We start from the raw sequence: 27,048 nt of genomic DNA on the forward strand, positions 1-27,048 counted from the left end.
AGGATCGGCAGTATATGCTGCGTTTGAATATCGGATGTCAATGGAAAATGTAAGTAGGTTTATTCGGACACTGAGACTCAAAATGAGCAGAACGGAATGACTTTGTTTATCGTTGTTGAGCCTGTGGTGAATATCGGATGACAATGGAAGACGCAGCATAATTGTCGATCTCATCACGCAAAATTGCTCGTGAGTTTGCGATATTGAAGACGGCCTTAAGTTACAGATTGCACCGATTGCACTGCAACACTGCGTTAAATGTTAGTCACAGTCTGTTCTGCTCATTTTGAGCCTCAGTTACCGAAAGAACCTACTTACATTCGTTAATTGTTCCATATATTCAAATGACGACGCAATCAATGTCTAACAAGAATAGACCGGCTATAAGCCTAGTGAGGTCTTTTTTCTTTCTCTCAATTTTCTCACTTCTCGAGATACCAACTACCAAATACGTGAGTTATAAAAAGGCAAGCAGGAAGAATAGTTTCTTCAGTCGATATCCAGCTGTTGAACAGTAAACATCGCCACCATCGTTCTATCAGTTTCGTAGTCAACTACCAATTTAGTATTCAACTACCATTTTGGTATTCAACTACCAGTTTGGTAGTCAACTACCAAATTATCGAATTATAAATAGGCAAGCAGCCTAAATAATTTCATCAATCGGTGTGCAGCTCTCAAACAGTTAACATTTCTACTACCTCTCTATCAGTATGGTAGTCAACTACCAGTTTGGTAGTCAACTACCAAAAATTCAAGCTTTAAATAGGCAAGCAGGCCGAATAATTTTGTCAGTTGGTGCGCAGCTCTCGAATAGTAAACATCTCTGCCGAAAATTACGTTTGGTTGTCAGCTACCAACTACCAAATTTTCGAATTGCAATGCCAACTGCGAGCGATCGGTTATCAGATAACAAATAATTATTATTTGCCTGGTGTTGATTTGCTCATAGTAGAATTGAAATTTTGAATCAAGGCTGTTATCGTCTCATTTTTGAATAGTGACACTACACATGGACAGACAGACAGACAGACAGACAGACAGACAGACGGACGGACAGATGAAGTGTCCACAATAGGGTTTTTTTTCTAAAAGAAAAAAGACCTAAAAATCTGTTACGAAGGAGGAAGAAATTTAAAAATTAAGGGTCACAAGTGACGATGAGCCCGATAAGCTTAGAAACAGGTTTTAAATCGAAGTCAAACGTTTAACGTGCCGTACCTATACAGTTAAAGAAAATCGGCGAAATTTAGAGTACCTTCAAGAGTGCTTGAAGTGTTCAATAAGGAGATCCCTTTTGCGATATCAAATTTAAATTTATTCCAAAGTTGTGATGATTCCACTCATCGACAGTCCTACTTTACATTCACATTTTTCAACGTTTGAGAGACAATGAATCCCTTACCGGGAATGTTCCACGGAGTGCCTTTGTAACACGCCTGCAATGAGTCGTTCGTAGTCAGATCGGGTGCGCACGTCTCGAACACTTTCTTCTTCGGATTCAGTTGAGGTTCCGGATTCCGAACGAAACCGTCACAATGCACCAAATCGCCGGGAACAGCCGTCGGTGGGGGTGATAGAACTTCGACTTTTTCCGGTGTTGACGCGCACATTACCATTGCCTCGGATGTGACTCCGCGCATTTTGGCTGGTTTTAAATTGCACATGACAATGACCATACGATTTTGCATTTCTTCGAGTGGCACGAATTTCACCAAACCAGACACGACGGTTCGCAGCTGAGGCTCACCACAGTCAATCTTTTCCAAATACAGCGATTCGGCATCGGGGTGTCTGCTCACCTCAACGATTTTTCCGACTCGGAAGTCTAGCCTTCCGAAGTCGACTGGTAGCTCTGGGGCTGCTTCTTTAGCCGCGGCTGGTGCTTTCGGTTTCTTTTCTTTCGTTGGCTTGGCGGTGTCTGTAGTTGGTTTTGTTGGTTGAGGAACAGGTTTCTCATTGCTCACTTTCGCAGCCACCGGTTTCTGATCGTTTTTGTTACAAGGAATCGGTATTTGAACCTTGCCATTCAACGTTTCCAGTTTGATTAACTGTTCCTTCGCCAGTTCGACTTGCTTCATTAAAATTACATTTTCCGCAGTTAGTTTCGCTTTGAGTTTCTGGATTTTCTCATTTTTGATAGCGTTGAGCTGAATACAAAGAAAAGAATGAACTTACTTCCTTCCCATGCTAGCGTAGTAATAGATCGTCAGTACTCACCTCCGCATTTAGCGACGCTAACAGTTCTTCCGCATTATTATTATTTGAGACAACGCGTTCGAAAGCATTCATTTTTGCAATTTTTTTCTATTTCCTTGCACTTCGACGAAAAAATTATCCTTCTGCCTAGTTGGATCATTTAGAGTCTAACCTCAAACATTTTACAATCAGTGCTGTCAATATTATTTCAAGAGCCGTCTAAAAGACATACACCGGACACCTCAAATAATTCTTGTTCAAGACTTAAAAGATTCATGAGTTCATGAGTTGAAATGTAGAATCGTGAAACGAGAACCAGAAACTACTTGAAATGCGTGAGAGCGAGAATACCGAAGACCAGCCTGCCTAGCGATGACATTTTCATAAAACTTTTTGGCCCAAGGCAAGTTCTAAATTATACTTCCTGCTCTTTCATCACTATGAGAGAGCGGTTAAAAACATTGAAAGTATACTTTATAGACTGTTCTGATCAGAGCGAGAAAACCGAAGACTAGTTATTATAACTTGCCTTGGGGTACTTGTCAAAGTATTTGCTTCTCTTTCATCATAACACTCTATACACAAACTCACCTTCCAATGATTTCCGAGTTGTAAGGATAGACCATTCATTGGTTAAAAATACCGATTATTTTTGGATGTTTTCCCACTTCCTGTGATATTGTCTCGCAATCTATGCCATCAAAAATTTTATTCGCTGTAAAATAACTACCAAATTTTTAAAAATCGGTTCAGATTTATTTAAGATATCGTGCTTTCAACCTTTACATACATTTCGTTATTTTCCGAGTTTTTTCAACATTTCATGAAACAGATCCCATCTCAGAAAGTACGTCTGGAGATGGTCAAGACATATATTCTGACATAAGACCCTGATTTTCATTCATGGGAATAACAGCCTTTATTATTGGTCTGTCCATACTAGCCGGAGGAAATAGCGATTTCATATAAAGTTGAGTTTGTTTATATGAAATCGCTATTTCCTCTGCTCCATACAAATTTTGGCATTAGACCATACCTATAGAGTTTAGTTTCATTGCTTTATTAGGCATTCATAACAGTTGGCACAGTTCGGAATTGCCCGTTCGTCACAAAAAAATACCAAAGCACTGTCAAGCACCGAAGCTGACATTGACATCACTCAATTAGAAGGCCAAAAACACACCTGTTGACTAATTTTTTTAAAATTTTTTGATAGCCATTGTATGAAAAAGAATAGCCAACTTTGATCGGTTCAGTCCTCTACTTGAGTGACGTCAAAGTCAGCTTCGGTGCTAGACAGTGCGTTGCTGACGATCATTGATGGCTCTATGTTCCATCTGTTTTGACATGTGTCATTGATTTCATTTTTTCCGGTACTTGCCGTCATTCACTTGTATTTGTTCCCATATTGACTGTGGAATAAATAAAAGCTTCTCAATCTCGATAAAAGTTTGAGGACTAGGACTCTGACATGTTATCAACGATAAGGATTTGCCGTTTATTGGCAAAACAAAATGCAGCAGCAACTGTCACCGTGAAACGAGATTATTGTAAGCAAAATGTGAAGGTAGGCCTTTGCAAAATGTTGTTGATTTCTCAGTTAACTACTCTCTCCTCCAGCCAATTGTCTGGCCTCGGAAAATTGTGTCTGGCGTTCAGCCAACCGGTATCCTACATTTGGGAAATTATCTCGGTGCAATAACTCGCTGGGTTGATCTGCAAAATGCTGGCGAGAATGTCTCGTATTTCATCGCTGATTTGCATTCAATTACATTGCCACAGGTTTGTCTTTGTGCTGCAGACATTCTGACTGAAAGATTCCTTTAAACTCCACTCCAATGTCTTTTCTAGGATCCGAAGGAACTTAGACAAAACATTCTTCAAATGACCGCAACGTTACTGGCCTGTGGCATTGATCCCGATAAGTCGACACTTTTCGTTCAGTCATCCATCAAACAACATGCCGAATTGTGCTGGATTTTCGGTTGTTTGGCAACAATGGCTCGTTTGAATCGATTGCAACAGTTTAAGGACAAGTCAGCGAATATGAAAGATATTCCTCTGGGACTGTTTGTCTATCCAGTGCTGCAGACAGCTGATATTTTAATGTACAAGTGCGTATGAGATGTTGAGTGCTTCGGAGCTTCATGACTCATTAGTTGTCATCATCCGATATGCAATAACGATGTAAAATATTTCGCAGAGCCACACACGTCCCAACTGGCGATGATCAATCGCAGCAATTGCAGGTAGCCCAGGACATTGCAAATACATTCAACTTTCGATTCGGAGAAACATTTCCCATTTGTCAAGGCATCATAGCTAAAGATACAAGCTGCCGCATCAAATCGCTCCGGGATCCTACAAAAAAGGTAGTTTCAGCTCTCACTGCAACTGGTGAACAAACTAATCTGTCCTTTCAATTCATAAAAAAGATGTCGAAATCTGACCCGAATCCGAAAACTCGAATTGAACTCCTCGATCGACCTGAACAGATATTGAACAAGGTAAAAAAAGCAGTCACCGACTGTACATCGGCTGTTGCTTACGATCCGGAAACAAGACCCGGTGTATCCAATTTGATTGCCATTCATTCTCTGATGAGCGGAATTTCGATCGAACAAATTGTCAACGATGCATCGAATTTGGACACTGGCAAGTTAGTATTGCAATGAGAGTAATCACTGTTCCGACTATAAAAAATTTCCATTTTTTCAGATATAAATTTCGCGTGGCTGACGCTGTAATCGAGAGAATCGATCCGATCCGATTGAAAATCGAGGACTATCTCAAGAATCCGGAATATTTAATTGATGTTGTGAGAATTGGTGCGGAGAAGTCGAGTCGAATTGCTGAAGAGACCATAGTGGATGTTAAGAGAAAAGTCGGTGTAGGAGTTGGTGATCTATCGGAGTATAATTTCGCTGTGAATGAAGTAGAAAAGTTGAAAACACAGACTCAGTAGAGGTAAAAGTGCAATTGTTAATGGAGCAAGAAAATAAATTATGAAAAATACGGAACCTGTTCCTCTTTCAGTGTTAGTATCGAGAGTCACATGAATGTGCACAACCCCGGAGTATACCGGGAGCCGAAATTAAATTGTCTTGCTTGCTTCGCAAATTCAGACTTGAGTCAGATTCGAACCTAAACTTGAATCAAAATTGTTTTAGATACATTTGCAAGCTTTAAGTTGTAAATTGCTCGTCCTACACAGGGAGAAAAAGATTGTTCCGCAAACCTTAGGGTAATATTTCGATTTGTTCCATGATGTTTGTCATATCTTTTCCGGAAAATGGAAAATTGTTTTTCCAGAATTTTATGTGCAAAAGGTTTAAACTCCGAATATCTCCGAGAAAACCATATCTTTTTGAAAAATATCTTCGGTTCTGTAAAGTATGGCTCAATACCGATATTTCATGGAAGAACTTTTTTAGCCCCGTATGAAGTAGTAGAAGGGGCTTATAGGATTACGATGCCGTGTGTAATTGATGGAACTCGAAGCAGACGGTAAGGGCAAAGTGTTTGCCTATGTTCATAGATGACGAATCCGCAATAAAAATTTGGGCCGTCTGTCCGTCTGTCCGTCACGTCGATATCTTGAGTAAATCAAATCCGATTTCAAAAATTTTTTTTTCCCTGAAAGATAGTCAAAATAGTGAGGCTAAGTTCGAAGATGGGCATATTCGGGTCGGCCCTTCGTGAGTTAGGGCCACCTAAGTGATTTAAGGTCTTTTGGTGATATTTATGGCAAAATAAACGATGGAAATGTAAATGACACGGCAAATGATAGGTATTGTCAATACCAATCCAGGAAAAAAAAGTTTTTTAAAATCGGGTGAGTGGACCGTGAGTTAGGGCCTTAGAAGTGAAAAGCTACTAGGGCCCTATGTGTATTTTACATATAACTCGACTAAATTTCATATGTTTTTCGTAATTTTTGTTTCATTTGAAAGATAATCGAACACCGAATAGAATGTTGTTGAAAAAAAAAAAATTTGGGTCCTTGGACTAAGGCCGCTACTAGGGCCCTATGTGTATTTTACATATAACTCGAGCAAATTTCATCCGTTTTTCGTAATTTTTGTGTCATTTGGAAGGTAATCGAACGCCGAATAGAAAGTTGTTGAAAAAAAAAAAATTGGGTCCTTGGACTAAGGCCACTACTAGGGCCCTATGTGTATTTTACATAGAACTCGAGTAAATTTCATTCGTTTTTCGTAATTTTTGTGTCATTTGGAAGGTAATCGAACGCCGAATAGAAAGTTGTTGAAAAAAAATTAAATTTGGGTCCTTGGACTAAGGCCACTATTAGGGCCCTATGTGTATTTATACTCAATAAATTAAAATTTTAGGGCTATTTGAAATTTTTGTTTTATTTGAGAGGAACGTCGTACGGGGCTTAGTAATTGCGCTATGCGCAATTTCTAAGATGTACACATTACATAATAATTTTACTTTAACTACTTTAACCGGCGCATAGGCTTACGGTCAAAGTAGGGTGACAGACGCACTAGGGTCACGTACGCAATAGATATACGGGTTTGTACGGGGCTCAGTCGCAGCAAACGCTCCGACTGTTCTGATGGCTCGTTTTTTAACTATTTTATTGGTCCCGTTCCTCGATGCAATTATTTTTATGGGGTTAAAGGGGTAAAAAAAGTTTCTCAGGTGTTTGGAAATTTTTTCGTCACACATTTGGACTTTTGACAAGTTTGAAGTCACCAGAGATCAGTTCCTTACACATCTTACATCTTACATCTTCACGGTCCATTGACTTCCCTATTCTAGAACTAGAACTATAGAACTGCAAGGAATTCAGGCGATTTTTCCAGCTCCCTCTTGGTTCTTATAAATTGACCTACAAGTAACTTAACCATCAGTGGTTTCGGAAAAATGACTGAAAAAACAATTTTCCAGTTTCAGGAAAAAAAATTCTTGGAAAGATATCGTCAAAAGTAAACTAAAATCCAGTATGCTTTATTTCAGAAAAACACCGATGCCTCTTACCTGCACTGTGCATCGAAGAGACCGAAAAGCATAAAACCTTTTTTTTAAATTACCGCCTTTCACCACGTCTGAATCAAACTTTCCATTGAATGGGTTTGATGACATAAGTGGCGTTCTGTGTAGAACCTTGCCGAACGTACCTAACTTCATTCTAGTTGGTGTGTCAAAATCCATTTGTTTTATATTTTCGTGTTTGCCATTACACATTATATCAATCCTTGCATTGACTGTTTCTCATCCAGCGAAAGGCTAAACGAAATAAAATGTCTTTCGACACAATTCCAAAAGATCTTCGTGGACTACGCGCTTGTCTGGTCTGTTCGCTTGTGAAGGTAAGAATTTGGGAATTTATTATCATTTCACTCAAGGATGATGTCGATGCCCTAATTGAACTCGAAAACATGTTAGTGTTCTACCAAGCTACTCATGCGAGTGTATCTGGCATTGAATGTACTTATTTCAACGTGTGCAAGTTGAATATATGTTTTGAGCCTAATTTTGAACAGTTGTGTACGCGTAAATCCGATTCGTTTAGTTCGCAAAACTCCATTCCTTCATACGTTCATTAGAAACCGGAGTTTCGAAATCAAAATCATCTTGCCACCTCTAGCCTCAAATCTCAAATTTTCTTTTCCTAATTTTTCAGTCGTTCGAGCAATTCGAATACGATGGATGCGACAACTGCGAGGATTTCCTGCGAATGAAAAACAACAAAGACAATGTGTACGATTGCACCAGTAACAATTTTGACGGACTAATTGCAGTCATGAGCCCAGAAGACAGTTGGGTGTGCAAATGGCAGAGAATAAGTATAAAAAAACATGGAAATTTGCCAGTCCAGTCATAATCTTACTATTTTCCATCTTTTCATCAGGTCGATTTACTCGGGGTATCTATGCTATATCCGTATCCGGCCGATTACCCAAAGGAATTATACGAGACATGAAGAATCGTGGCATTCCATACAGACTTCGAGACACCAGCCAACGTTAACGATGCATTATTGTCTGTGTGCCACTTGATTTGCTGACTGAATATGAGTTTTTTTTTGAAATAGAGAGGAGACGTTTGTCTATTGTAATTGGAAGGAGACATTAAACGAGATCAATAAAAATATTTATCAAATGAAAAGATCAGTTCGGAGTCGACGACGTATTTGATCGAAAATGTTGGATAAAATTGATGAATTTTATTGAAGTGGTTAGGCCGAAAATACACGAGTAATTTCGCACTGCTGAGATCGGCAATTATTCTGTTTTTTTCCATTGTACTCCACCACATTCACCACATAGGCTAAAATATGGAAAAGCTGCGTCATTGTCGGTTTGAGCAAAATTGTCGATTGAAATTTTGACTAAAACTGGGCCAATCTCCCTTATCGAGATGGGTTGGCTGTTATGGTAACCATACTCTGATCTTTTTACGGTATTAGATATCCACGATGTCTCAGAGGTCTCAGCTGATTGATGTCCATGGGATCCATTAACTCCTAACAAAATTTAGGCGATGTCGTCATCTAAATGTTTTTGTTGCTCAACAAACTCTGTTCAAAATTGAACATGAAAAATCCAATCCGTTACTATTGGAAGTGAACTTTTTATCAAAACTATGTCGGCAATACTAGCCGATAACATGCAAGTTAGTCCCTCATAATGACACGGGTTTGTCTGACAATGACAATTCGAAGATTTGACCGTTGTCAGGCGCAAAAGCACAAGTGAAGATGTCAGTTTCCGGTGAGATTCAATTCCCATGATCGAAACTAAATTGCACGTGGACTCTCAGTTTATATAGTGGAACAGAAGCAGTGTAACAAAGATTAAAAAAATACAATTTAATTCTAAAATCTACGGCCGGTGGCGCTACACTGCTTCTACGAGAAAAAATTGCTTCATTATCGAAAAATGCAGGACTACACACACACGCATAACTCGATAATTCCGTTTATTTGTAAGAAGGCGCCACTGTGTAGTGTAGTAACAAATTTAAAGCACATTTTTTATGGAAATTTTCAATGTGGCCATAATAACAGGGCCTTGTGAGGTTGCTCTTATCTCAAAATTGTTCTATCATGTAATGAATCATCGGCAGATCAAACAGCGTATGCAGCAAAATGACGATTTGGATTCCAAATCCTCCAAAATCGTCAAAATAATTTTTTTGTACAGCGATGCACTATTAAATGCTTCATGCGACGAAGAAGATCGTACTTTTCATAATCACGACAGAGTAAAATAAACCAGACAGGAGCAGTTCATTTTTGAATGTCAAATAACGAGATAATTCAGGTCCCTAGTCAAAGCGAGTGCTCGTGCCTGGTTTACTTTACTCTGCCGTGTTCATAATTCATGCAGTTCTTTCGACACTCACCTGAAAACGGTTTGCAATAAAACTGCTCCTCATTTTATAAGTCTGATTCACAGAATCACGGAATCTAATAGGTTATTTGCCCAGGAACAACGCAATAAAATGGCAGAAAAAGAAGGAATTACGAATCACTTTCAATTCGACAGCACAAATTAGCCGAAAAGTATCTGATGGAATATACGTTAAGAAACATTTGGAAGTGAGAGCATACTTAATAAAAATTATTTTATGAAAATTCACTCATCTGAAAAACGGTTTACAATAAAACAGCTCCCCATTTTTTAAGTCTGAGCCACAGAATTCACCGAATATAAGATAAAATCCGTTACATAACTCGGCTTCGCCTCGGATCAATAAAATTCACACACAAACTCGCGCCGCGTATAACCAACAAAGTGACATTTTCCTTATACAAAATGTGTCATTTTGTCAATTATTGTGAATGACGGGGCGCGAAATTCCTAGCAGCCCTCAACCGTTGTTATGTAAGTGACTATTACTTAATAAAGCAACAGAACTTTGCAGATCGAAGTAAAGTATTATTTAAACCCCTAGACGCACACTGCCTTAAGTAAAAAATAATAATTTGAAATCCTCGTGTAGAAATCAACACCAGATGTCATTCCTATAACTCATGTAAAACATTTTCACTAAATTTCGATTTTCCCCTGGAAAATTCTAAATAAATTTTTAGACATGCGTTGTGGTGCAATGAAAAACTCATTTTGTGAGAATGTCGTACAATAACAGTATATGGTACGATAACTAACATGGCGCGCTCGCATTGATTTTCATTCAGCACACCAGTGACTATTTTCACAAAAAATATTTCTTCAATCTTGCGGGTCAGCGCCGATTATTTAATCAGATTCCAAGTAACTTCCTTAATTCGTACGGTATAATAGTTAATTGATAGTTTAAGTGAATTCTATTTAAATTTAACACAAAAAAAGGGAAAACCAAAGTGATTTTGTCTTATTGATTTCTCCCGAGTAAGAGAAAAAAAAAGTGGTACCTGGGTTGGATACATATAGTATAATATGAACGGGAACACTTTAAATGAAAAGTGATTTTGTAACAATATTTGTTTCTAATTTAGCATTTAGTGTTAAACCTATGACGAGTGTGTAATTGAATATACGGTGTGCAATTGACCTTTCCGGAATATATATAAATTCTGATCAGATATAAGCAAAATGAACCCGGAAATTGAATGTGAATTTTACTGTTAAAGTGGACTAGGGCGTGTTTGCAATTTAATTGCCGGTTATTGAGGGTGGCACATGATAGCTTAATGATTTATAATTCGATTGACTGTGTTGTGTGCATGGAAAATAAATTTTGACATTGTAATTGGAAGCGGTATGATCGGACGAGAACACCCTTTATGATAAAAAAAGCACATTCGTTTAATTACCGCATCGAGCATCTCAAGTAATTTTGTGCAGACTTTTTTTTTGGGGTGAGTTTAATTATAATTTAATTAATTGAAAATCTTCCATCGAAAGAATACATTTACATGGAAGTATGTGCTGCGAGCAGAACATTTTTTAATTTAATTTTTTTTTTGATCTAACCCTGTCAACTGTTAATGTATTTAAATCACCATTGATTTATAGATTTTTCTTTACATATATATTCTCCCCCCTCACGCAATTAGGCCTTTTGTGAGTGTATTTCGTTGTAGGCCTGTATTGTAATCTTCAACATATTTTTTTTTGCATCGGCGCCTCAAAACATCATATGATGAGAGCCAGGAGGTTGTTGTATAGTTGAGTGCTTGATTTTTTTTTAACGTACAATACGGTGCGGTTATCTCTTCCAATATTTATAACCGATTGTTATTCAGTGAATACGATTAGTTTTGCAAAAATATATCGATTTGAAATCGATAGAAACATTTTCATGACCAGTACGATGGCAAGCAATCAGGTATGAAGCGGTTTCGTTTAAAAAAAAAAAAAAACAAAAAACAAAAACCGAGAAGAAATTATAATTTTGACTTTATGAGCAACTGGTGCACAGCTACAGTTTACTTTCTTTAATTAGAAAAACAATTCTCCATTTAATGGACCCATCCAAGTTCAGTGAAATAATAAATTAAAAATTGTTCCTCAAGGCAATTTTTTTGTAACTTTTTCCCCCATTCCATGTGAAAACAGTAAAACTATAAAGCGGCATATTTCTACCAAAAATGTTACTCATTTCCAATTTTTTCTGCGGTGGTTAAAAACGTTACATCATACGAAAAACGATAATTTCTTTTTTTTCTATTTTTATGTATCAACGTGAATGTTTCGTCAGCTCTCGCGACGTCATTCTGTCTCATATTTATCTATATTTAATTTCAAAATAAGAATATGTTCACGCGACCATCGCATTCATGTCATAATAACACACTTGCGATTTGTTAGTTAATTCTATTTACACAATTTATGGTCTCGCATGTTCTATTTTAATGGTTCAGGAGAGAGTTTTGACGGACGTGTATAAATACACACAACTCATCATGTACATAGCTAGCGCATATATAACTAAAGATGAGAGTCAACACGGGATGTGTCGATTGTTTACATTTGAATAGGAAATTAGAAATTAACCATTCACGAGAAACGATTGAGTGCTTTATCAGTACTTATAGTCAATGATACACCGTCTCCCATCGCGTTTTATTTTTGTCTCAAGCATCTTTAAATGACCTGAGTTCAAAATTAGATAAATACGCGTGGCTCATCTGTGCTGTGATGCACACACCAATTTGCATCACATTTAATAGGTAGATTGTGTTATTGATTGCGTATACGATCTTCCAAACTTTTATTTTGATTGCATAAAAAGGTGGTCAATCGGTTAGTTACAGGGACTATTTTGAGAAATTCCTTCTTCAAAATATTCTCAGTCTCCAATTTCTTAAAAATATCTTAAAATAGTTTGTAGGATGAGCGCACCAGCCTCCAGCATTTGGACACCTATTGTCCTCTCATTGATAAGTTTTTATATGAAAGAAAGAACAATAGGTGTCAGACTGGTGCCGCCACCCTATGTTTTCTCGAAAATTTCTGACGTTTACCTAGGTTTTCAAAATTTCAAAAAAAATTCTTAAAAATAGTCCCTGGATGAAGCTCACCTCACAATAAAGGCAAATCAAAGCTTATTTATTGTTGTTTTGGCTTATATGCAACCATTCTGTAAGTCTTTCATTTCTAAAAATTCTGCTATTTTTCTTTTGTAAGTTGTTCCTCCAAAGACGTTGATTAGGTTGAACCGAATTTCTTAAAAGATTTGGGTAATAATGATCTCTAATAGACAGCTGTGCTCATTGGTCTTTATTATACAAATTTTCATTAATATAACGTTACGACCGGAAAATGATTTTAAAACGAGAAAAAAAGTAATTTTTCGTAATACTATATTCATTGTGTCGGTCGTAAATTTTTTGATATGAATTGGTCACGATGATATTCCACTTAAAACCTGATTTTGTTGGATTTTCGTCAGTTTATTCGATAAACCTTTTTTTGTAAATATTGTTTTTGTCATGTCGAATTTGACGTCTACCCCTATGAATAATTTTCAACGAATATCCAACTCTAGTAGAAAGACACACCTGATAATATAACGTTTAATACGTTGACACTTTGAAGAGCTAAGTGTGAATGCGGAAAAAATCACAGTAAACTTCTACAGGTTATGGCCCTTTATTTTCTGAAGGGAAAATTGTTATATTTCGTTAAAGAAATAATCGATTGGATTATCTGATCAGCATTGTGTTTATTGAAACCATGCTATTTAAGGTAATGAATTTTCATTACCTCAATAACATTTAGAAATGCTTTGCTACGGTTCGTTTTTCGGTTGATTATTTTGTACATAATTTATTGAGCTATAAAAATCCTCATTGAAAAGATCTCACGAAAATTCAACATAAACTTTCCTGTTCCATTTTTATTACCGGAATGTTAAGCACAGAAATTGATTTTATTTTGTTCACCAAGTACTTCGTCTATTAATATTCTCTAAATCCCTAATTTAATGTTAAGGCATGCAACTCGCTCTCTACATATCTCTTAAAGATCGTGATCATCTGTGAAAAGTTCACTTAGCAAAATATAAAATTTGTGTTAAATTCACACCATGGTGTCTCTGTATGCGTTGATATAATATTTGCTCGGCCGGTCACACCCCAAAACAACACCGGCTTACGTATATATCAGTTAGTTTGTTATACATATATATACCAATCCTTTTCGTATTCAATTTTAGGTTTCCCAATTATAATGTAGTTTTGGGGTATATGCAAAAATAACAAAACTTTCCCTTACGCCTGAAAAGTTCTTCAATGACTTTCGCTAAGATAACTCAAGAACTATTTATCTTCCCATTGGCAACTGTGTCATGAATCGAAATTCTCGAAAAAGAAACGGTGTATCTGTTGAGTGTATCACTTCGCTCATAGTGCTGCTATTAGCGAACCGACCATAATTACTTTCGCCTGATCGTCATTTTCGTTTCATGCAATGTGTTGTTCATACACAATATCTGCAGCATGTAACTACACATATTTATCGACTATGTTTACACTCATTTCTTTTTCGATAAACCAAACATTTATTTACGTTAGAGATTATACCTTCTAATATAGAATGGACTGACTCAAGAAAAAATATAAATCGACTTTAGTCTAATGCTAGCAGCGGTATCGTGCGGTTCCACTAAAATATAAATAACAACTCTCTTGTAATGGAGAGGAAAACATTATTCAATTCGCATTGTTAAAATGCTTAAAAGAGTTAAGTGGTTAATGGTTATATTTTTAGTTTTATGCTGTTGCTTTCAGTGTGCCGCCTCCATGTATCAGTAAGGAAAATATACGTTAAAAATGTAAGTCAATCAATTATAAAAGCAAGAAAAAATGGAGTCACTGGTTCCCGGCAGTTTTAGTCCGGAAAAATAAAAAAAGTTGAAATAATCATGTGTGTGGCTTGTAAATATGGTACTAGTACATCCATAAGTATAGTGCTTAAAAACTGGATTAAACTTCAAGTGATTTTCAGTGATCTGTTGAAAATTACAAGTTAAATTAAAAGACATATCTTGGAACGCTACAGTACGACATTCCATATCCACGGCTCGAAAACGTCCCTCGCGGGATACAAAATTACAAATTTTCTTACAGAAATCCGAAATCCGTGAGCAAATCGGTCATTGCGGTAATTTACATATCAGGTATGGCCGATTCTTCAGAATCGGTCATTTATTTTGAATTTTATGTCAAAATAATATGAAAATGGGTCCGTTTGAATCCGTTATGTCCTCCGCGGTGACATTAGACTAAACCAGGTAGTTTATATTCATTACAGCACGGGCCTTCCGTAGGACTCGAGGTGTGGAGAAAAATTCGATTCTTTGCAAATTAAGACACATCAAATTTTCACCTAAATTATGGAACGTCTCAATTGAACTATTTACGCTCTGAAACACTTTTTTGTCATTTTAAATGATTACTTTGTGGCACAAATTTCAAACCCGCTTGATAGAATTAATAACTCTATACAACACGATCGTAGACTTGTTTAAATTAAACTCATATCAACAACTTATCAGTCTTGGTAGTGAAGATTTTATAGGTTCAATGAATGTGTAGCATTTTGTAATCAAATTACAGTTCGTAATATACCTCCAAGTTGCAGCATTAGATGGATTGCGCAAATGTTCAGCATTGAAACATTTCGCCTTTTCATTCAAGAATGGAAGTTTTTCCCTGTAGATTGAGTTTCGTTACCACTTGTTCTGCTGGATAAACTTTTTGATGTTTTATGAAATTCTGGAAAAATCTCGAAATTCTCAAGAAAATTTATGAAAACAGGCCCTGACTGATTTGTTACTTTTCTTAGCCGAATCTCCATTGAAAAATATCATCTCCGTTAAGTATTTTCTTATTATATTCTCTTGCACAAACATTGATGGATGTAGTCCATTGCCAACGTGTAAGATTACAAAACTTCAGATGTTAATTATGTTACATTGCAATCGTTTACACTTTCGATCTACTAACTATAATGCACAACAATTGCAGAATCTCCCTATTAAAAACTCGTTTTTTTTAAGTTCAATGCAAACCATCTTCATCAACCGTATTATACCTCATCAAGATCAAGATTTTCCTACCAGAGGAAAACAGTTATAAAGTCTACTTTTGATTACTTTATGCGAGTATAATCGTGTGTTTAATGTTCATTGAGTACAATTACACAGTCTAGTTGTAAATCTGCTCGATCATGATGATGCTTAGGATGCAACATTATTCATGATTTGTCGTAATTTATATTCAGAGATCCAAAATAAAGGGAATGTTCTTCATTACATGCAATGGTAGTAGATGCAATAGTGTCCTGGGCCTCCGTAAAAATGATTAAATAACACAAATTTAGCGCTGAGTACACAAATTGTTTGGATGTAATGAGAAATCAATTTGCGTTGCTTTTTCTTTTTATTTTACGGTAAAGTTTACATGAATTAAATGCTTGTGTTCAGTGATTCTAGATTTTATTGTTTTTCTGATTTTCAATGCATTATTTATACATCACGTGGAGTGTTTCTCGTGATATACGTTGGAATTTATGCTGAACACAGCTCGGAACAGATCAGCTTAACTGAATCTAGGACTCGGAATTTTTTTCGTGATTTCTATAGAATTTTACAAATTTTTAAGAATTCAGGAATTTTAAGAATTTAAGAATTTTAATTCAATCAATTTTTACCCGGCCTGATTTTACTTGAAACCTAATTATAGTGATCAGGACTGACTTAACCTGAAACCGGACAAGTTGACTCGAAAATTTGTTTGAAAAGTTCGAGTTACCTCAAACTTGACCTTTGATGTTTCACGAAACAAGGTACAGGTCAGGTAAGTTATGTTTTCTAAAATTACCTGACCTGAACTTTCAGGTACTCCTGATTTTTGTCCGCGGTGCTAGCTTTAGTATTAAATGATAAAAGATGAGAAATATTTTTTTTTAAATTTTGCCTGTTAAATTGCATCAACTCCGCCACTACAACGTTCAGTGTCAAAACGAACTTTGTTTGCTGGAGATAGTAAAGGCAAAACGTATGGAAAACATGCTGACAAGGCAGGAGGAAATTTAGTTCTTGGACTAATTTTGAGTTGAATGGTGTCGATGCAAGGACCTTAACATTCAAATGGATTCAAATAAATTGGAAGTTCCTGTATAAAAGGAAATCAAAACATAACATTAGAATGTACCACAGTCCAGGCATCCTTATTGTTCGGATCGAAACGTTCAATGAAATCCTTTCCTATCACATAAATGTATCTATCGTGCACTATCGTGCTGTTAGGTAAAAACGCTCAACCGTCGAAATAGACGATGGTGATGTACCGAATGCACCTTTTAACATATCCCACATCGATGGATAGTTATATGGTGCCTACTTCGCCTCCTCCAACAACATACAAAGTGTCATCATGCCACTGCGCTATAATGTCCAATAAATTTGCAATACTTTTTGAAATAGTAAACATGAATTACATAGACAACGCTATCGTGGATGACTGCCTTGGGTGACCTATTCTTTCTCTTTCATTCCATATTGTATGGGGTCGCTCTTTACAGGAAATTATGTCAACTGTTGTGACCTGCAATCTATCTTGTGATATATGTTATATGTTATATTCAATATGACAACGATACCGCACCCCCTTTATTGTTGAATTCAATTTTTTGTACCATGGTAACTCGGAGTTCGGACCCACCGCGGCAGACTTACAAATTTAAAAAGGCATTCTCCCAAATTCCTCCAAATCCTGACTCTATAACTGGTTTAAAATTCTGAATGAATTTATATGGTTTTGATCTCTCTTGTTATACTTACTTCTCACTTCTAACAATTTTTAAGTCGACACCTGGTTCAAATTCAAATTCAAACACTGAAAGCCGTACAAAACGACAGCATTTACTTTCACATACGGAAACAAATCGAAAAAATGTTCAGTAAAAGATTAGATAAGAAGATTATCTTCAACATAACATCATATCCATTTTCTGAGGAATTCGTTACACTTTGCAAAAATGTGTACTTTGCGTGTGCGTGTGGCTGGTAATAAGGTTTTGATTTAACAGTAGGTTACATGGGATGCTGCGAAAGTAATTCCTTCTATTTGATAACAATTTTGTGTGTGATAAAAGCAAACTCACGAGACTGTATTTCCGAGCCGAAGGCGAGGTACACTACTAATATCACAAAATTGTTGCCGAGGCAACAAAGTACGTAGCAGCATCCAATATATTCTGGTTTAATACCTGCCTATTACCTATGAACAGGACATGGGAAAATGAAGAAAAAATTGAAACGGAAATAGTCCGAATGCAATGGATCACTTTCGCAGGGGCAAATCGCAATATATTGGTCAAATTTCGCATGTGGCAGGTAGTAAAGTAAGTTTTGACTAACGCAAGACACACAGTTCAAAAAAGAAACAACTTCCGTTTTACAACGGTTTCTTCACCTGTGCCCTCTGCCCAGATCAATAAATTATCGTTCACAATCATTTTTACTACATAATGATTGGATGTAGCAATGCACTGATAGATGTGTGTGAAGGTACCTTTTAATTGACATTATGTAAAGAGTTACAATTCTTCGAAAAATTGTGACGAAATATTTGACCATTACATCCAACGGTGCCATGTCAAGGTGGTAAAGTAAATCTAGTCTACGCTACAGTTTTAAAATGTGACACTAACGTGTTAGATATGACAAAATCCTCGACTAAATTACATTGCAATTAAAAATGGTAAAGACATTTCCTCTCATAAGTGTTAATTGAATGACGTTCTAACACTCCGCTGCGGCTTCATAATATTTCTTTCTTTTTTTATGAGTAATAACAAACCGAATTTCTCATTTATTATCATGTCACACTATTTAGATCGGCATGACTCACTGTATAGGAGGTATTCTTTTGAAAAGCAACACACCGAAATCGGACGTATTTTTCAGCGGATTTTTTTTTAGAAATGATAATAGATGGACATATGGCGGCAGCGACGCCATCTATTATCGTTTCTTTAGACTTTTTTTTTATATACTGTGAAGGTTATAAGACCCTGAAAGACCAAAGCACTTTAAGGAAAATCATCGATGCTTCTGTGGTTAGTGAGTTTAACAGAAATAGCCAAATTTCTTCAAACCCAATAAGAGCTTATTTGCCCCGATAGTACGAGCAATTACTTTTCTAATGACACCCTACACGACCCTTTACAGATATATTTGAGAAATTTCAATGAGGAAAGTGAATCTTTTCGATCACTTCCCCCCAGTCACATAATAGGAGAATGATGTTTAGAAACTAAGAAGAAATGTAATATATATTACATTTCTTCTTAGTTTCTAAGGGTTCTCCATATTTTAGTACATTCTGTCATAAAATTACTGCTGTCACTGCGCTTATTTTCATGTGAACCAACTTCACTACTGTGGCATTTCATAGGAATGAATCAATGTGGAGTTGTTTCACACAAAAATAGTCCAGTAAGAATGAAGTACTATAAAAAATGTGGCGCCTCTACAGGCCAACCAACTAGGCGAATACAAGCGATGAGGAATTTTTGAAAGTGGTTTTGGTTTCTAGGCACCAATATCCCAATGAATATAAACCATCAATGTACATTGATTGCAATTGATTGGAAAGATCCAGGCACATGTTAAAGAAGTCCACTGGAAAATGTGTCCGATTTTGTTAGGTTGTTTTTCAAAAGAATCCCTCCAAATGATGTTTCACGATATAACATGATTATGGGAGCATTTGAAATCAAAGTAGTGAATGTTCGATAAGTGTCTCAAAAATATGGGGCTGACATTTTAAAGTAATGAAATAAGAAAAGAGAACGTCGGAAAAATTTCATCGTACGGATCAAATCAAAAACATATCAGTGTGACTGCCACAAGACATTTAAATCAAGCGGCAAATTTTATCGTTAACAGTTTTTACTTTCGGTTGTCGCGTTCAGCTAATAACAAATAAAAGTAAAAAAAAATTTACTTTCGATCAATAGTGCTAAAAAATCATTTCATTCGCGAAAGTAAGTGTTTTTTACTAATTCGGTCAATTAGCACTGTCCAAAGATTAAAAATATTTTTTTTGGGTAAATTTTCCTTGATTTCTTTTTGATTATTTCGAAAGTAAGTTATCAATCACGAAAACTGTAAATCTATTTAATCTGAGCCAAGTTTTTTGTTGGTGTTGTTGCTTTAAACAACCCGTCCATTTTTTTTTATCAAATTTAGATATCTTATCGCATATCACACCTCTGACATAATACTTACATTTTTGGGAACGAATCACTGAATTCATTTTCGACTTTGAACAGAAAATGATTTCAATTTTCAACCAAAAGCTCGTGTCTAGACCCATGTGCACACAATGTAACGACAGTGTGTTATAAATCAGTGGAAAAGAAACATTTAAATTAAAAACTATCTGGGACATTCTTTATAACAACAAACGGTCGCATCAGTTAAGCGATAAAGTTCATATATGAAGTCGGAAACGGTAAATAAAGTGAAACGATTGCGAAATTGTGATGTCATTTTCTAACAGTAACAGACACTTTACCCAATATCGACCTGTTTATGATTAAGTTTTCATTATATATACCACTTAGCCATAAGACATTATAGAGATGGTGTCTCTTGTGTGAACTTTATTGGTCAGAGACGAAGTCGAGGGCAATAATCACCCTACATCTTTTGTAGAATACGACTCTTTTTTTGCTTAACACGTGAGGTACCTAGAGTGAAGTTAAATTAAACTTTATCACGCGTTGTGAGTAGAATTTTATCCATTTAAAATCTCTTCAAAATGTTAACATTTTTGACTAAATCTTTGTGCTAATCCAAATCAATTCTTTCTCTTTCAGAATCGCTTGGATAAATATGAATGCAAACGTTAAACCAAATTTGTTTACGAATAATTTAAGTGGAAAATACACATAAAACTCCCGGACAGTTTGTTACATAAAAAACCTATACGCATACGGTTCGGTCTTTCTTCCTTAATAAAAAAAAAATTATTTAAATTCTTCCTCTCGTTAAACAAAAAGATTATATTTTAAGAGTGCTGACGCACACAACATACAAAATATTAACAATTGCTTCCTGTGCATAATACATACGAAAAAAAAGAAGAAAATCACAAAAACATAGGCTTCCTGAGCTTGCGATTTAGTTCAATAATAATAATAAGCAGAAATTTGCTAAATAGAAGCAAAAGTTCCAATAAAATCGTTCTACATTATAGTGTTGCATTAATGAGTGAAACTTGTTGATAAATTTGATAAAAACAAAAATCAATTTTCGTTTTTTAATTTTAACATTGTTTGTGCATAAATATGGCGACAAGTATCAACGAAGAAACAGCAGACATCACGGATCGTTTGACTGCCGAGTATGTGGCGATACCTCAGTTTTATAGTGGTAGAAGTATTTTCATCACCGGCGGAACAGGATTCATGGGAAAGGTAAAGTTTATTCCTTTTTTCCTCTTGTTGAATCTATAAGTTTTTTAATCCCAATTTCGTGTCAAATTGGTTGACAATATTATCAGGCCACAAATTCCCATCTGAGTCACTGATTTTGTAGTAAAATGTTAAATTTATTAAAAATATTTATTGGTGCCAGTTCTCGATCGCTTCAAAATAAGATATCGTAGCACAGAATTGACAGGGCCTATTATTGGAAAATTTACTTGAATTTACCGAATTTAAATCTGAAACAAATCACCACCATGAACTTTGGAGACACCACAAAGTGACTAGTCGAACTTTCTGTAAATACTTTTTTTGTTCCATCTGATCTTGGTCCTAACTAGAAAAAATTATTTGAAATAAGGAACAGTCAAAAGGTCTTTACATGCCGGTGGCATATATGGTAGGGTGGGTCGTATTTTCATTTTGTTTTTATTTTAAAAGGCCTGGCCCCAGGCTGTACTTAAAAGTGACCAAGGAATCCTAAACAGCAAAAAAAAAATTCAAAAATTAATTTTTCCCATGCCTCTACGCTGATTTTAATTTTTGGGGTAGTAGCATGAAATTGCACACATTGTTGACTGATATCTGGGACATTTGGGAACAGAAGACATTGCTGCTACCCACCCTGTGTATAGATACAGAAAACTCGAATGATTTTTTTTATAGATAGATCGAAGTTTCAGGAATCTTTTCAAAAAAAATGAAAGCATAGACCCAGGTCAAAGATCATTTTTTCCTACTCCTTCTACTGTTACTGGAATTTTCCAGTTTTCAGCAGAAAGTCGTTACGGCGTCTTCCATCAAAAGATAGTAAATCCTCATTGTAGAGTTCGTCTTACTCGAAGGTGCGATGCCCAGCACCAGTGTAAAGAGGGCAATTCCTGAAGATATGAGCATCGATCTCAGTTAAACCACAAGAACGAATAGGGTCAAAAGGTTTGTTCCAAGTAACTGTAAACACGAACTTTCACTGGTTGAACGAACTCGATTTCATCCATAGAGATCGGCTTTCATATATATATTGATGAGGTTATGTCTCTACGTATGAAATTTGACAATTCGTATGGCATTGGAACGAATCTATAGACCGTGATCGGTTAGTTTGCTGTAGATTGTTAATGCCTCCACTACTCACCTCATTTTTGATCTTCGCTCCAGGATCGCAACACAGATCGAAAGAGCTTGTATGCTAGTCTCCGTAGGTTTCCCATAGCTCTTGGTGTCCATTGTGCAGGCACATCGTTACTATATATTCTTCCTAGCTAACGTCGAGAGGCATAGGTAATACTAACGACCAGAAGCTCATTTAAATATTAACCTTTAACCACTTATGGATAACTTTAGGCCCTAATCAGTCTATACATCTCTATGAGGTGACAAATTGATACTGACACACAATAACTTTCAACAACCAACCTGACTTTAATTCGGCATGAACATGATACTGTACTACACTAATCGACGACCTTCGTAGTGACTCTATTCTTATATTTGGAGCTTTTAGAAAAACCGTTGTGAGGCATGTCTTTCAGTCATCATCATCATAGACACGAACATTATAATGTTAATTGGTCAAAAAATGATTTCAAAAAGGACATGCAGGTCACGCAGTGTCCGCTACGGCATGATGTGGTATATAGTTGTCTTTTGACGAATATCAATTTTGAAAATGTATTTTGAAGAAGAGCATCGACGTTAAATTCTACCAATGGTACCAATTTAAAACACTCCAATTTCAACTGCATAATACAGTTGAGGTCAACCAAATTTATACCCAAATTCATTTCAGCTGTTTTATCAGCTGCACCATTCATACCACTACTACCATGCACATTATTGTGATTATTCACCCGTATTAGAACGTATAAGCGAGCAGAGTGTTTGTATGAGACTGGAGACTCATACTATGATTGGACCAGCTGGTAAAACAGATGAAAGAAAATGCGATATAAAATTGGTGAACTTTACCTGTATTTCATTTTCGTACATGTGAAACGGCTTGAAGAAAATCCATTGCAAGACTTGAGCAAAAACGAATGTCTTTCCATTTTTCTATACAAAATCTGATTCATTCTTACGCACATTCTTATTTGGTTGGTTGGTTGGGCTTACCAAACAAAATTGGTTACTTCTTATCGCATATTCGATTGGAATTATTTTCCACTCGGATCGGATATATTTATAGACGAATGTGGATATCAATTTTTTGTTTTATTATTATTGTTGCAGGTGTTGGTAGAAAAACTTCTAAGATCATGTCCAGATATAAAGAATATTTACCTGTTGATAAGGCCGAAGAAAGGTCAAGAAGTGGCGGCAAGATTGAATGATTTATTGAATTCACCAGTAAGTCGGAATGTACACATTACCAGCCCTATCTCTATCTTAATTTTGTATTCCCTTACCGTAGCTCTTCGACACAATAAGAAGAGAAAAACCGAAAGAATTGAGCAAGGTAATACCGATATTTGGTGATATTACATCCGAAGAGCTTGGAATTTCGGCTGGCGATCAGGTAGATTGGCAAATTTTCGTCGCCGTTGTTGACTTCAATCATGTTTGTAAAAAATTTTATGTTTCAGGCTCTGTTATGTAAAAATGTTTCCATTGTGTTCCACTCGGCTGCAACCGTAAAGTTTGACGAGAAGTTAAAACTTTCGGTGACCATAAACATGCTAGGAACAAAACGACTTGTTGAACTCTGTCACCGAATGATGTATTTGGATGTAAGTCCATCGTTGTCCGACAATATTGATGCAAATAATTAATTAATTTTTTCTGACTATTTCTTAGGCGTTAATCCACGTATCGACAGCTTATTGTAATTGTGATCGTACCGAAATTTCGGAAGTAATTTATACCACACCCTACAATCCTGATGACATTTTCTCACTTGTTGACTGGCTACCAGAAGATATGTTAGATAAGGTTAGTCGAATATTGCCTGCTTTGATTTAGAACGAATAAAATGTGAAAATTGTTTAATTTTCAGTTAACTCCATCCTTAATCGGTAAACGGCCAAACACTTACACATTCACAAAAGCTCTGACCGAGCAAATGTTACTCAAAGAAGCTGGAAATCTACCAGTAGCTATAGTTCGTCCATCAATTGGTAAGATCTGAACATTCAAGAGAGAACAATCGCCTGACTAACGGAAGCTCTCTTTTCAGTTGTTGCCTGCTTCGAAGAACCAACACCTGGTTGGTTGGATAATTGGAACGGTCCCACAGGCATTGTGTCGGCTGTCGGAAATGGCATATTTCGAACAATCATTTGTGAACAGGATTACGTTGTGGACGTTGTGCCCGTAGATATTGTCATAAATTTAGTAATTGCAGCTGCATGGCGGACGGCAACGTCAAAGCCATGCGAAATGAAAGTCTACAATTGTGTGACCAGCAGACAGAATCCAGTCACATGGGGTGAATTTGTCGGTTTATCCATCAAGCATATGATACGCCATCCATTGGAGAGTGTTTTCTGGTATCCGACTGGTGTGCTCAGAATGAATAGACCGGCCAATACAATTCAAGGATTTTTGGTTCATTACATTCCCGCTTATTTTATCGATTTGTTCACATGGTTCATGGGAAAGAGACCTATGTAAGTGATGCTGGTGCGTGGGAAGCTTTTGGCAAAAAAATTTTAATTTTGGATTTTGGTCTCCTTTTGGTTTTTTAGAATGATTAAAATCCAAAACAAACTAGCTAAAGCTGTGGAATGCTTAGAATATTTTACGACCCATCAGTGGCGTTGGCAAGACGATAATGTTCGCAATCTATTAACGTACATGAGTCCGAAGGACCGTGAAAGTTTCAAATTCGATGTTAGGGAAATTCATTGGGATAGCTATTTGGAAAAGTATGTTCTTGGCTTTAGAGAGTTTCTGTTCAAACAAAGTCCGAAATCTTTACCGAGTAGTCGGAAGAAAATGACAAGGTAAATTTTGATGATACCGCGTTGTGCACACGTACTGTCATTTTCGTATTTAAACTGGTCTTGATGTTAGTCTCCATTTCAACGATTTCTCTAATTTTTCGCTCGGAATAACAGACGAAATGAGAGAAACCAGTGAAATGAAGAATAAGAGCAAGAACAGCTTAGATAAAAAAGTGGCAGTATTTACGTGTGCACAACAGTAAAAATAAGAAAAATCCCAACCGATCAATAAATCGAATTTTCCGTTTTGTTTTCCGATCCGCAGGTTATATTACATTCATCAACTATCCAAAGTTCTTCTAGTTATATTCACCTGGCGTTTCTTAATGGCACGGTCACGGAAAATAAGAGACACATGGGCGAAATTCCTGCAATTGATATTTAGTTCAGCCCGTCTTCTACCATTTGTATAATGTTTGTCTGGCTCTGGCATTATAACAGCATAATCTTATGGTTTAAATTTTTGTAGACTGGTCCTTAAGTCAAGCGTTTTTTTCGTAGACTTTTTTCTTTTTCTTTTTTGTCCTTTGTTTGGTTAAATGAATTATTAAAATACTTTGATGGTAGGAATGTGTATTAATTAATTAAAAAACCAAGAAATTAGTGAAGGATTAAATTAATAGTTTGAAATTTGTATAATGGCTTTGTTCCAAAGTTGCTACATGAAATTTTTTTTTATTTTAAAAATGTCTCTGAACGAACGGACACTAAAAATGTATTTAATCAGAAAGCTTACACAGTTTTAATTCAAATCAGAACATTGAAAAACTTTTAACAGAGTTAAATTGTGCAACCAAGAAAATGTTCAGTTTCTGTTGTTCGAAACGTTTACATGAATTTATTTTTATTTATCAAAAGAAAATTATTTATGATTTTACATCACACAAAATAAAGAATTTTTTTCTATTTTAATTTCGTTGATCTCATTTTTAAAATGTTTTTGATTTGTTTTTTCAAGGATTACAAAACTGAAACCGCAATCGGCTTACTTTCATATTTCAAAATAGACGTGCGACTTACTTAGCCTAGCGAAGTTGGAGCGATTTTTTAGTTCAACCATTTTTATGTGGCTAGACTGGACTCGTACCCAATTCAAAGCCATTTTCAATATTTTTTCCGGTACCTGTGTCGCCAGTGAGAGGTGACCGAAAACCAAGGTCTATGACCAAAACCTATTATTTGTAAAATTTAGTGAAATTTAACGAAATTAGCGAAATTTAACGTATTTGGCGAAATTTAACGAAATTGGCGAAATTTAACGAAATTGGCGAAATTTAACGAAATTGGCGAAACTTAACGAAATTGGCAAAATTTAACGAAACTTGTAAAATTTAACGAAACTTGTAAAATCCCAAATTTCGCAAATACCTCACTGGCCTACATCGATTATGTGGGTTGTCGATGCCATCTACACATCTTTCGTGAGCAACTATCATATTTGAAATAATAGCGATTTTAGTCTAAAATGGGTGAAGTTAGCAGGTTTAGATCTGCTTAAACAAATTTCCATGTGGAGAACGTCTGCTCATACAGTATTCTGTCTTAGCTTTCTAATGATACCCCACACGCATGAGGGGTAAGAATTCTCGTCTCTCGTCAGAGGAAGGAGTTATAAAAAACAGGAATTATTATTTCCCATGCACGTTTGCACGTGGGGTATTACTAGAAAGCTGAAATAGAGTACTGTGTGTGGGACGTTTTTTTTTACATCGAAAAATGATTTAGTTGAGCTACAGCACCCCAAAATTCACCTATTTGAGTCTGAAATCATCACTTTTTCAAGGTCGTGCTGCTCACTGTAGATGGCCTCGACAATCCACATAACCCTAGTCTGCCCTTTAACTACATGATCTCAGCTTTCCAGTGATAACATGGACTATCTCACCTCTCACTGTTAACACATGACTTTAAAAGTTTAAAAAAATGGTTTTGGATGCTAGGGTTCAATTCCTGCCTGGGACATAAAAATGGTTCCACTAAAAAGT

The 27,048-nt window shown here is 36.1% G+C and overlaps 4 protein-coding genes across 9 annotated transcripts; 3 read left to right on the top strand and 1 right to left on the bottom strand.

Annotated features, from left to right (window-relative positions):
• Positions 1–1,295: 1,295 nt before the first annotated feature.
• Positions 1,296–2,392, bottom strand: LOC119085380 (aminoacyl tRNA synthase complex-interacting multifunctional protein 1). Its single transcript, XM_037195766.1, has 2 exons — positions 2,221–2,392; positions 1,296–2,150 (listed from the first exon to the last, which is right to left on the bottom strand). Exons 1-2 carry the CDS (start codon positions 2,290–2,292, stop codon positions 1,356–1,358), a joined length of 867 nt encoding a protein of 288 aa, XP_037051661.1. The 5' UTR covers positions 2,293–2,392; the 3' UTR covers positions 1,296–1,355.
• A 1,167-nt stretch (positions 2,393–3,559) lies between these two features.
• Positions 3,560–5,213, top strand: LOC119085381 (tryptophan--tRNA ligase, mitochondrial-like). The gene is made up of 6 exons (XM_037195767.1): positions 3,560–3,766; positions 3,820–3,981; positions 4,051–4,313; positions 4,403–4,571; positions 4,635–4,858; positions 4,918–5,213. Exons 1-6 carry the CDS (start codon positions 3,671–3,673, stop codon positions 5,162–5,164), a joined length of 1,161 nt encoding a protein of 386 aa, XP_037051662.1. The 5' UTR covers positions 3,560–3,670; the 3' UTR covers positions 5,165–5,213.
• Positions 5,214–7,371: 2,158 nt separating this feature from the next.
• Positions 7,372–8,337, top strand: LOC119085382 (transcription elongation factor SPT4). The gene is made up of 3 exons (XM_037195768.1): positions 7,372–7,538; positions 7,853–8,015; positions 8,081–8,337. Exons 1-3 carry the CDS (start codon positions 7,470–7,472, stop codon positions 8,197–8,199), a joined length of 351 nt encoding a protein of 116 aa, XP_037051663.1. The 5' UTR covers positions 7,372–7,469; the 3' UTR covers positions 8,200–8,337.
• A 1,998-nt stretch (positions 8,338–10,335) lies between these two features.
• LOC119085383 (putative fatty acyl-CoA reductase CG5065) lies at positions 10,336–25,913 on the top strand. Of its 6 annotated transcripts, none has more exons than XM_037195771.1 (10): positions 10,336–11,035; positions 20,514–21,113; positions 23,352–23,468; positions 23,533–23,637; positions 23,705–23,848; positions 23,916–24,050; positions 24,115–24,235; positions 24,295–24,727; positions 24,806–25,063; positions 25,329–25,913. In XM_037195771.1, the coding sequence occupies exons 2-10, from the start codon at positions 20,985–20,987 to the stop codon at positions 25,474–25,476; spliced, it is 1,590 nt and encodes a 529-aa protein (XP_037051666.1). In that variant the 5' UTR covers positions 10,336–11,035; positions 20,514–20,984; the 3' UTR covers positions 25,477–25,913. The 6 variants fall into 6 exon arrangements, with proteins under 6 accessions (XP_037051666.1, XP_037051667.1, XP_037051669.1 ...); XM_037195772.1 differs by lacking the exon at positions 10,336–11,035 and adding an exon at positions 11,312–11,505; XM_037195774.1 differs by lacking the exon at positions 10,336–11,035 and adding an exon at positions 14,361–14,454.
• The last annotated feature ends 1,135 nt before the right edge of the window (positions 25,914–27,048 follow it).

This window comes from Bradysia coprophila, unplaced genomic scaffold (assembly GCF_014529535.1).
Source record: "Bradysia coprophila strain Holo2 unplaced genomic scaffold, BU_Bcop_v1 contig_94, whole genome shotgun sequence".
NCBI classification, from domain to species: Eukaryota; Metazoa; Arthropoda; class Insecta; order Diptera; family Sciaridae; genus Bradysia; species Bradysia coprophila.

Coding starts and splice junctions, on each gene's coding strand:
- LOC119085383 (XM_037195771.1), top strand. CDS start 20,985: ATGGCGACAAGTATCAACGAAGAAACAGCAGACATCACGGATCGTTTG. Junction 21,114..23,351: donor GAACAGGATTCATGGGAAAG/GTAAAGTTTATT, acceptor TTATTGTTGCAG/GTGTTGGTAGAAAAACTTCT. Junction 24,236..24,294: donor TATAGTTCGTCCATCAATTG/GTAAGATCTGAA, acceptor CTCTCTTTTCAG/TTGTTGCCTGCTTCGAAGAA.
- LOC119085381 (XM_037195767.1), top strand. CDS start 3,671: ATGTTATCAACGATAAGGATTTGCCGTTTATTGGCAAAACAAAATGCA. Junction 4,572..4,634: donor TCCGGGATCCTACAAAAAAG/GTAGTTTCAGCT, acceptor TTCATAAAAAAG/ATGTCGAAATCTGACCCGAA. Junction 4,859..4,917: donor TCGAATTTGGACACTGGCAA/GTTAGTATTGCA, acceptor CCATTTTTTCAG/ATATAAATTTCGCGTGGCTG.
- LOC119085380 (XM_037195766.1), bottom strand. CDS start 2,292: ATGAATGCTTTCGAACGCGTTGTCTCAAATAATAATAATGCGGAAGAA. Junction 2,151..2,220: donor TAGCGTCGCTAAATGCGGAG/GTGAGTACTGAC, acceptor CTTTGTATTCAG/CTCAACGCTATCAAAAATGA.
- LOC119085382 (XM_037195768.1), top strand. CDS start 7,470: ATGTCTTTCGACACAATTCCAAAAGATCTTCGTGGACTACGCGCTTGT. Junction 7,539..7,852: donor TGGTCTGTTCGCTTGTGAAG/GTAAGAATTTGG, acceptor CTAATTTTTCAG/TCGTTCGAGCAATTCGAATA. Junction 8,016..8,080: donor GTGCAAATGGCAGAGAATAA/GTATAAAAAAAC, acceptor TCTTTTCATCAG/GTCGATTTACTCGGGGTATC.